General features: G+C 55.3%; 3 protein-coding genes across 3 annotated transcripts; all 3 read left to right on the forward strand.

The window, feature by feature from the left end:
- Positions 1 to 4,368: 4,368 nt before the first annotated feature.
- MIND_01231200 (uncharacterized protein) lies at positions 4,369 to 4,751 on the forward strand (the record flags this gene model as incomplete). The annotated part of the gene is made up of 4 exons (XM_037368810.1): positions 4,369 to 4,382; positions 4,427 to 4,470; positions 4,523 to 4,701; positions 4,746 to 4,751. The coding sequence occupies 4 exons, from the start codon at positions 4,369 to 4,371 to the stop codon at positions 4,749 to 4,751; spliced, it is 243 nt and encodes an 80-aa protein (XP_037214778.1).
- Positions 4,752 to 4,800: 49 nt separating this feature from the next.
- On the forward strand, positions 4,801 to 5,977 carry MIND_01231300 (uncharacterized protein; the record flags this gene model as incomplete). Its single annotated transcript, XM_037368811.1, has 10 exons — positions 4,801 to 4,819; positions 4,861 to 4,872; positions 4,920 to 5,073; positions 5,119 to 5,127; positions 5,159 to 5,301; positions 5,357 to 5,372; positions 5,425 to 5,476; positions 5,530 to 5,573; positions 5,629 to 5,728; positions 5,774 to 5,977. The coding sequence occupies 10 exons, from the start codon at positions 4,801 to 4,803 to the stop codon at positions 5,975 to 5,977; spliced, it is 753 nt and encodes a 250-aa protein (XP_037214779.1).
- A 1,479-nt stretch (positions 5,978 to 7,456) lies between these two features.
- On the forward strand, positions 7,457 to 10,212 carry MIND_01231400 (uncharacterized protein; the record flags this gene model as incomplete). Its single annotated transcript, XM_037368812.1, has 10 exons — positions 7,457 to 7,525; positions 7,570 to 7,890; positions 7,936 to 8,076; positions 8,122 to 8,241; positions 8,286 to 8,490; positions 8,538 to 9,112; positions 9,158 to 9,283; positions 9,330 to 9,649; positions 9,697 to 9,901; positions 9,946 to 10,212. 10 exons carry the CDS (start codon positions 7,457 to 7,459, stop codon positions 10,210 to 10,212), a joined length of 2,349 nt encoding a protein of 782 aa, XP_037214780.1.

Consider the following 10,212-nt stretch of genomic DNA (forward strand, 5'->3'; position numbering starts at 1 on the left):
GAGGAACAGCGTAGGGCCCAGGCCAAGTTGGCCAGAGAGCGGGTCAGGGCTCGCCACGAACACGGACTCACACCGCTGACGCATGCCGAGGAAGTGGAGGCCAACACCCGAGTTGGCCGCCGAGTCACGAGGCACATTGATTCGCACGTGGAGCCCGATTCGGCTGTTGTCACCGAAGAACCCAAGAAGGCGGAAGAACCCGCAGACGCCAAGAACACCGACAAGGCCCAGACTGATGGGTCCGTTGCAGAAGACGACGTAGAGGTTGAAAGTGAGTACATAAAATTGCTTTTGAATTATAAACCTGACCTGTTTTGGCAGAAACGTGCGCCAAGTGTCAAGGCCGGTACCCCGTGCGTATGGCGCAAACCCAAGGCCAGTACCACGTGGTGTCAAGTGCCGTGCAGAACAGAGGGGGTTTCTACTATAGCTACCAAGCCAGTAGCTGCCTGACATGAATGAACACAAGACCAACCGGACCGGAGCGGAGTCGGAGCGGACAAGGTCTGTGAGTGGAGGGAAGTCCGGTTGAAGGACAAGAGAAGAGAGGAGAGTAGTTGGAGTCGTTCCGCACAGAGGAGGAGTGCAAGTAACGTTTATAATCAAGCTAAAGTACCGTAGCTGCTTAAATACTACGAGTAAGTAGAAAGGGAAGACCATAAGTAAGTACAAGGTACGGAGTGCATATGGAAAGTAACAAGCATAAGGACATACGGAGGTATAAGTAACAAGGCGAAAGACATACAGAGTACAAGGTCACCGGAGCGACCGGATTGGATCGGGCCGGAACCCGGCGGACCGTGACCGGCCCGCGGGCCGCGGCTCTTGACGGATGCACGGATATGACAGTATTCCCCTCTTAGGTACGAGGCCTGCGAGAGCCTAGAAGATTCGATGGAGAACCCTGTGGAAGTTTAAATCGAATAGTGGCAGGGCCGCAGCATGGCGCAGCAAATGAATTGGCGGAGACGGAGATGATGATCAAAAGTTTGTCGGGGAGTGTCGGATCGTGGGCTTTCATGATGTCGGACCCAACTCCTTCCCTCCCACCATCACCATGGCAGAATGAGCCGTTCGTGAGTGCTCCGTTGCGGAGCTTACGGATCCGTACTAACCGATTTGTAGCTTGCTTTAGATGCGTTGCTGGAGGCAAAACCTGCGTCGACCAAACGCTCAACAATAGCGTCTCCTGCGCTCCGTGCGCAAAGATCAAGATGGGGTGCGACTGGCCCGGAAAGGTTCCGAAGACGAAATGGGTCGTAAGACCAAAAGGGTGCGTGGTACCGCCAACGGAGTGACTCCGAACTAACCTTCAACATAGCAAGGCTGGCTTAACCAAGGACCAGCACGAGGTGCTCGAGCGGAGCTGCTCCGAGCTCAAGAAAAGCAAGGAGAAGGAGGTTATGCTCACCCAGCTGGCGAACGAGCAAGGGCAGCACCTCCTGTGGCTGTCGAAAGAGCTTGCAGAGCTGAAGGCGAGCATGAGCGGGGAGAGGGTGGAGTCGGTAACACAGCGCTTTCCGTGATGCTGGCTGACCGGCTGGAGCGCCAAGACCAAGATCACTGGCAACTCGGCCAAGTGATCATGGGGTTACAGAACCTGGGTGGCGAGATTTGCCACAACGTTGGCGGAATCAACTCGGCAACCATGCCGCAGGGGGGTGGCCGAACATGTGCAGGGTATCGAGAAAACCCTGGATCACTGGGACATGTTTAGCTAGGCGGAAGGCCAACGGTGTCGGACTCGGGACAGGGAAGACTCGGAATCGGGGGACGCAGAGGGCAAGCCGTACGAAGAGGGGAAGGAAGAAGTCGAAGAGGATGACGCGATGGATGTGGACGAGGAGCCCCCGGCGAAGGTCGACAAAGGGAAGGGAAGAGCAGAGTAGAAGGGTCGGAGACACCTTGGAGACGGAAACAAGAAACACGATTAGAACTATAATGAAAATAGAATTTTAATTTCCTTATCTCAAAAATCCGGGACGGAGTGAGAGTAAGTTGAGTGACGTTAATCCAGCTTAGGCTTATTGGGGTATTGACGATGGAAGGATTCAATATACTCTTCAGCTTCCAAGTCAAGTGCACCAACCCAACTGCATCAGTGTTCTCGTAACCAAGCCATTCGACCAGGTAGCGGAGTCGAGCCGGACCCTTGAAACGGTGATCAATCTTGGAGTCAACAATTTGTTTGATTTCGAAGTGTTCTTCTCCATCGACTTCAATTGCCGCAGGTGGTGGCTCTTCGCGACCAGGGAACTTGTTGGGTGTGTGGATTTCGATTTGGGAAACGTGAAAAACGGAATGAACTTGAGAAAGAGATTTCGGGAGACGGACTTGATAGGACGCAGCACTGGGCTTTCCGATGACCTCGAAGGGACCAAAGTGTGTTTCCGAGAACTTTAGAGTCGGACGCTTGGTCTTGATGTACTTGGTCGAGATAAAGACTTCGTCACCAATAGCCGGAGACGGATCCGGAATGCGTTTCCGATCTGCAGTCTCTTTGTACTGCTCCTGAGCATACTTGATCTGTTCCTTGAGGAACTCGTGCAGCTCTTGGAGATCGACGACGTAGTCCTTAGCATAAACATTAGCCACATCACGCTCTGGATGAATCATAATAGAGGGATCATAGCCTTTGTTCGCGAAGAAGGGTGATATGCCAGTAGAAGCGTTAGGGAGCATTATTGAGTGCAAACTCTGCGATCAGCAGTAACTTGTGCCAATCATGCTCGACATGCTTCGACTTGTCGTCTGAATAGACTAGGATGTCGTCAAGATAGACGATAACTGTAACATCCAGTAAGTCGGAGAAAAGACTATTAAGAAATCTTTGAAACGCAGCAGAAGCATTGGTAAGACCTTCAGGTATAACCCTGAACTCGTAAGAGCCGTAGCGAAATAATCATTGTCAGGGGAACCTCCCTTTTGGCCCCTCGGAGACGATTCTGATTCTGGTTCCTGGCCCGGCCCTCCATCTTGCCTGCACAATCCCCAATCCGTTAATGCCCTCCCAACAGTTGCCCTGGGACCTTGCCTGCAATGCCGCCCAGGCCTTCTGTGCCTGACAGGCTACAGCGGCAGCCACGGACAAGCAGTATATAGTCAGCTACCTAGCAGGCAGACCCTTAGAGTTTCTTCTCTTTAGATCCTGCTAGTAGGAGCTTGATCCCAGGCCTCCTGGGTTGCCCTTACAATCATGTTATAAAAGAGGTAGATAATTTTAAGTATTTTCCGTCTAGACTCTACCATCATCCATGAGCTGTCATCAAATCAAACCAAGAATCCCCCAGCCTGTAAAATTTGCTTATAAGTTATCTGACAACAATTTCAAGTCAAATTTGGTGACAAGATGGCACAATAATATTTTTGATACATCATAATCATTCTATGCCCAGGGATCAAAATCTTGAGAACCCCTCAAGAAACAGCACAGTTGTGAACAATTACTTTGACTTTTCATTCTATGGACTTAGCTGGCAAGAACTTGAACAGGGTCCGGCATATATAAGTATATGAGAAATAGAAGCAGTTTTCCGGTGCCATGGGCGGGATGAATTTGCACAGGAAAAAACCTCCGTGGATTTTCGCGTCTCATGGCCAAGAGCCCTGGTCCAGGCTGAAGGTGTGGTCCGAGACAGTCGAAGGTAGGGGGATATCGACTGGCCCAATTGGGAGAGACGGGGGAACATGACTATCACTGTCCGAGTCGGCGGCTTCTCGAAGACGACTCCGGGGAGTATGATAAACGCCGCCCAGAAGGCCGACAGTCGTTGGTGGGAGAACGCCGGCATGGCGGGTACCAATCCCTTTCATTTGCCAACGTCATTTTAAGTGGCTTGATGCGAGAGAGATTCGAGGAAGACAGGATCTGAGTGAGGAAGGGCTTGGCCGATGTTCTTCGCGCCATCGTGCCCCAGTTCCGACCCAGTTGCAACACTCGAGCGAAGAACGAGCACACGTGCATGGCGGTTTGGCGAGCTGAGTGACTGAATAGCTCAGCGAGAGAGAGAGTCCGAGGACAATTACGCCTATTAAAAACAACCCAGTGAGCTGTGGCTGAACTAGACTAGTTTAACCTTCGCCCAAACCGCCCCGAAGTAGCTTGTTCGACGCCAGGCTATTCTGCTCGAGATCTGCTGCGCATTCCTCTCCATCGGCGCCAGAAACCGAAGGGTCCGATGTGGTGAGACGGAAGAAGTGTTCCGTGGGAATTGTCACACGTCATCATCTTAACACCGACCACAACGTTGCTTCGACATCGAGCGGCCCCATGCCGTCTGATAGCGCTTCTCCTCACAGCTCCGCCGCTTCCGTGGCAATATAAGCCACAGCTGCTGTACGCACCCGCCCTCTTTCCGCCCCAAGGCCATGGGAGGCGATAGGTGAGACTGTGCACCATCCATGAGGGTTTCTAATGCCTCCACAGCTCGAGCGTCTTCTGGGCGGAAAGGGTGCTCATCTCCGCTGCAGGTGCGTTCCAGTTAGTGCTAATGACCTGGCTGACTGTTGCGTGACACGACAGTCCTGTACCTCTACGACTGCGTGCTCACTTTACACGCGGAATGGCACTTCTACGCGCTCTTCAAACGCTCGCAGTTCTCAATACACGCACTTGTGTCGTTCGTGGTGCTGCGGTACATTCCAATATGCTACCACGTATGTGTGGTTTTGCGTGTCGTCACAAGGAATTGGAATGCCAAGGTTCGAGCAGTGCCTGTTCGACCTCCAAAGCTAACATTCTTCAGAGGTGAACGATTTCGCCCAATTTCGTGGACTGCTAGAAACTTACACCGCAATCTGATGCCGACAGTTGCCAACGGTGGGATGCAGCGCTTTCAAGCTTTGAATTCATTTTCCAAGCGTGCTATGCTTGTGCGTATCTTCTCCCTGTTTCATTGGATTTAACTAAGATCCGAGAGACTTCCTCACCCGCCGAATATGGATCTTGCTTAGCAGATACATCGCCGTCGCCCTCTTTTTGGTCGGCCTTCTCGCTCCCATCATGGACATCGCCTTCTCTGATCCCTCCGTATTCCCTCATTGCCGAATGCTGAATCCGGCGCCGGTGGCAAGGTGCGTCCCTCCATCGCGGCATCCATAAAAACTGATGGTTTCCAGAATCGGTCAGTTCGTGTTTTATTATTGTGTAGACTGACAGCTCATTATATCCAGTGTTGTTCTCCCCGGTACTTCGGAGCATGTTTGATGCCCTCTCTACGTTCGCCTTCCTTTATTACCTCTGGTTCCACTCCTCTCTCGGGCAGCCTCGCTCCATATTTGTGCAACATCTCATCGGAGAAGGTGCGTCCCGAATGGGAGATTATATGTATCTTAACGGCACTCATCAACGCCCCAGAGATACGGGCCCTACTGTGAACTCAATTCCGAATCTCTAGAGACCTTGTTAAACTTATCGCTTCGCAGACTGATATTCGGCATCATGGCGATGGAAGCCGTCTTCTTCCAAATCCCCTCTGTCCGATCAATTCTCTTCCACGTAACGCCCCGGCTCATTCGTCTTCCGTTCAGGCTCGGGCGCATGGCCGCAATTTCATCGCTCCCCTCGTCGAGGCGTGCGTATCCACGCTATCGTAAAGCAGGACTGTGTTCTCATCTCGCATTCTGTAGTTTGACTGCGACCCTCACGAGCCGCCTCATGCTCGGCCTCGCCCCAAAGCCCACACAGGGCGAGCTTGAAACACGCACCGCGGTTCCGTCGAGCTACTTGGTACGTCTGGACTCCACCTTCAATGCAGCGCTAAGGGTCCCGTAGCACTTTCGGCCGACGGGAGAAAACAGCCTCATGGAGACCGGCCTACGCACGCGCACGGTGCCGCCAGAGTGGGGCTGGCATCGGTTTGCGACCGGCGCGGGCAGCGGGCGGGGGACGCCGAGTATATTTGCGGAGTATCCGTTACCCGGACAAGCGATGCCAGTGGAGATGGGTGAATTCGAATGGGAAGAGTTTGAGCGTTGACTGGAATTGAGAATACACCCCTCGAAAATACTGGAGATAGACGTATCTTATTGCGCTAACCATAACGGACGAATGCCTCTTCAAGTTGTATAATCTATTATTCTTGGAGTCCCCTGTCCTATGCCGCTTCGACGACGCCACTGATTTGACGTCTGCAACGTCGCCAAAGTGTCAAGCATTCGGACTGCCATTGCTATCGCCATTCAACTGCTCCTCAAACGCCTCCTCTCTGCTCGCGGTGCTTGACAGGGAGTGCTTGGCGCCCTTTTATTACAGGCAAGGGCGGATTTTTGCATTCCCTTCCCCCTTCCCCCTTGCCCATGTCCCACCTCCTACGACCAGCGCTCCTCGCGCTGTGCCTCTCGACGCTTGCGCGCGCCGCCCTGCCGACTCCCGCGCGCGTCCAGATTCGTGACCCTGCCGAGCCTGTCAGCTCCCCGGTGCCGGTCGAGTACTACCGCCCGCCGTACTTCTGCCCGCAGGCCGACAGCCCCAGCGTGCAGTACAGCAGCGTCTTCGACCCTGTCAACGGCGTGCTCAACTGCGTGAACACCGCTGTAGACGGCAGCGGATTCACCTGCCAGTTCCGCCTGGTACGTCCCATCATCATCGTGATCAACCGGCATCTCGGCTGATACGCATGCAGAGCGACGGCACGCCGACATCGTACAACGCCAACGTGTGCTCCGCGCTCAGCGCCCGGCCGGAGACGGCGGGCGATTGCGGCGTGCGCTGTGCCACGCTGGCCGGCCCGGGGATAAGGCTCACTGCGCAGATATATACGGATTACGGAGGGTTCGAGTGTTATTATTACCGCCCAACTGACGGTGCGATGCGCACTTGTCTCTACGCGGTCCGTTCGGCCCCCTTCTGTCGTCATCACTCGTGCTGACAGTTTTCACCAGCTTGACCAGAGCCCGGCGACGGGCCAGCCGGCCGAGTGTGAGCCGCTGGGCGACACATGTAATGTCATTACCCGGCGACGCTACAGGCGGGAGGACAACTTTACTGCAGTGTTGAGGAAGAAGCGCGCTGATGCGCTTCGTGGGAGATGAACCGTCTGACTCAGTTAAATTTTTATGATGACCGTGACATAGATTATAGTTACCTACAAATATCCTGACCTGCTTCAATGGTTAATGATTGCGCAGGCCTTCCTTGGGCTATGCTACTAACACAACTTGAAGTTTTTTTCTTCCCAAAGAAAAAAAAAGTTAAAACCGTACTTATATTTTGAATGCGAGTGTGATATCATGTTGAATCTTGATGTGACTTGCATCGTTGTCGACTTGCTCTTGACCACATCGCCAAGCGCCAAAGTCACTTTCTAGTATCTACTTGCTACCTGGCAAGCCTGGCCAAGACACAAGGTCAGATGTGATCAAAGCGGGCGCTCGGGCGTCACGGCGGTCGCTTAATGTGCGCCCATGACGAAATTTCCCAGCCCATTCAATTCTCTATCACTTCTCCGCAGCCGCCATGGTTGGTGCCCGTCTCTGGGCCCTATTCACGTCGCGCACGCTGCACGGCACTTCACCCGCGCTGCTAGTGAGTTGTAGCTTTCTTTTCTTCTGGGGCTGACCCGTCCGCAGACCGCATTTGTGCTTCTCAAAATCGCCCATGGGTGTCTAAAGGCGGGCTTCAAGGACCCAGCGCACCCCAGCAGACATGACCCGCCCTTCGAGGTCCATTTCGGGCTCGAGCTCATCAAGCTTGCGGCGACCGTCGGGTGGTTATATGTGCAGGAAAAGTGGGTTGACAAGCGGAGGGTAAAGCACGCGGAGCAGGAGCCCCTGGTGCTGCAGGCGCGCGGAGAAGAAGAGGCGACGGCAGTGGAAAGTGTGTGGGGTAGGAAGCAGAAGTGGGTTGTCGGGGCGCTGGTTGGCGGGGTGTTCTTCGTCCACCACCTTCTGGTGCGTCTGCTGCTTTCTTTTTTCTCGGTTTACTGATTGGACCAGCTGCAAGCCCGCGCGGCGTACTCCAATCAAGTCACGCTGGACATTGTAGACGCGCTGCCTATCCTATTCGTCATCCTCCACCAATTCGTGCTTTTGCGAAAGGGAACCCCGTTGACACACATAACGAGCGCGCTCTTGCAGGTGCGTGATAGCTCTTCCGCCGAAATTCACGCTCATAACTCTCAGATTGTCGCTCTATGTCTGCTCTATCGCGTCACCAAAGTGCCCCAATACCCACACGCAGCATACTCACTGCTCCTCACCAGCGCAGCCGTCTCCTCGCTCTTTTCTCTCATGCCGTTTGCGGTATGCACCTTCCCATTGTGCTGGAGAATCGCTAACTCCAACAGCTATACACCGTCAATGCCGATTTCCACCGCGTTAACCGGTTCATCTTCCTCAGCACCACCGTCGCTGCATTCATCGGCGTCTTCGCCTGTCCCGCCAAAACACGATTCTTCCCGCCCCGCTCGCTGCCCCGCGACTGGGTGGCCGCCTTTTTCGGCCTGGGAATGTACATCGTCGAGGACCTCCTCGGTCTTGCCATTGTCCATCGTGAGTGCCCAGTCTGTCTTCCTGGAATCATTGCCGAACTGCTTAAGAATCGTCGCCCTTCACTTTCTGGGCTGTTTCGCTGCTTTCGACCTCCCTCAACATCCCGCTTTCCCGCCTCGCATTCCCCACGACAATCTCCTTCACCAATGTGCAGATGCTCGCGGCGGGGCTGGCGCTGTATACTGGGCTTGCTTACCTGGCCGATGCGTCGAGTCCCCACAGCAGTAACCCTCGCAAGTCAGTATCACGGCTCAATGTGGTCTTGCTCGCGAGCACATTCGTCCCTCTGCTGGCTGCCATCGTGTCGCACGGCCTGACGCCCATTCCCCATTCTACCGAGTCGTACATCTGGAACCACGAGAACTGGGTCCGGGAGCATACGACGCGGGTCGTGCTGCCCCACCAGCACAGCGCGGCGTACAACACGACCGAGCGGGCGTGGAACGACACGCGCACGTGTGTCCGCCGGCCGCTGCCGCTGACGTCCGTGTTTGACGGGCCGGGGGACCGCCCGGACTTCCATGCGTTCGACGATGTGCTGGTGGTGGTGTTCTTCAGCCACGCGCGGTACGACATTAATCTGGACGGCTACCGCGAAGCCTATTCGGCGTATTTCCCGAACGTGAGTCGACGTAGAAAGAAAGGACTGGGACTGACACGTGCCCAGTTGCTGTTCATCGGCCCGGCGAGCCGCGAGGACCGTGGGTTCACGCACTCGTACGACGTTGCGCTGGACTCGTACATGTCGCACGAGGACCTGGACGTCGGGTGGCCGAAGCTCGGCGGGCGTATGGTGTGCCGCTCTCCCTGGTTGCTATTGAACGATGCTGACGCTTTAGGCCCACCATATGTTCTACACGGCCGTCAAGGACCACCCGTGCTACGGCGGGTACCTCTGGGCGCCGTTCGACGCGCTGCTAAACATCCCGCGCCTGATGCAGTTCCCACAGGACCGGCTGTGGTACCACAGTCCGTTTGCGACGCGGTTTGTGCCCAATCCGGCACAGACCCCGCAGGGGACGGCGGACATGAAAAGGGATGAGCAAGTTGTGCTGAAGCGGCCGCCGCCGGCACAGGTGTCGGACGCGTACAAGACGGCGTATGGCCGCTATGAGAAGAATGCAAGGAGCTGGGGAGGGGCGTGGGAGTGGTGGTGGGGGTGAGTCTTTGTCTTCACTGATTTGGTTTTAAATTCAACTACCTTAGGGAGAAGTACGTCGGGCTCGGCGCGTGCCTCAGGTTCTTCTACTCGCAGCCGCAGCACATGCGCGACCGGCTGGCGGGCCTGACGGGCAGCGAGCACCGCGTCATCGGCGGGTCGGCGGACACGATGTACATCCCCGGCCACCTCCGCGCGGACTTCCTCGATGTCCTGGGGACTTTCTTGCGCACAGACTGCTTCCTCGAGATCGTAAGCTGCTTTCCTCCCGCCTCGTTTTGCTAACGGTTTAGTAGGCACTGCCGACGACGCTGCACCTGATCCTCCCCGCGGACGAGGAGATCGTGTGGGTCGACCACTGGTGGAAGAACGACCCGCCGTTCAACACGACGTACGTGCGCGACCTGTGGGCCGCGGGGTACGAGGTGGACTCGTTCCACTCGTTCCATTGGGGCGACGTACAGGCGGACGGCTTCTTTGGCCCGAACAGGGACGCGGTGCGGGATGTCCGGGCGCTGTTGGCGGACTCGTTTGCGCGCCAGGGCACCGTGCCGCCGAGTTGA

This window comes from Mycena indigotica (genome assembly GCF_014461135.1).
Source record: "Mycena indigotica strain 171206Taipei chromosome Unknown Mind.scaff0012, whole genome shotgun sequence".
In the NCBI taxonomy this organism is placed as follows: Eukaryota; Fungi; Basidiomycota; class Agaricomycetes; order Agaricales; family Mycenaceae; genus Mycena; species Mycena indigotica.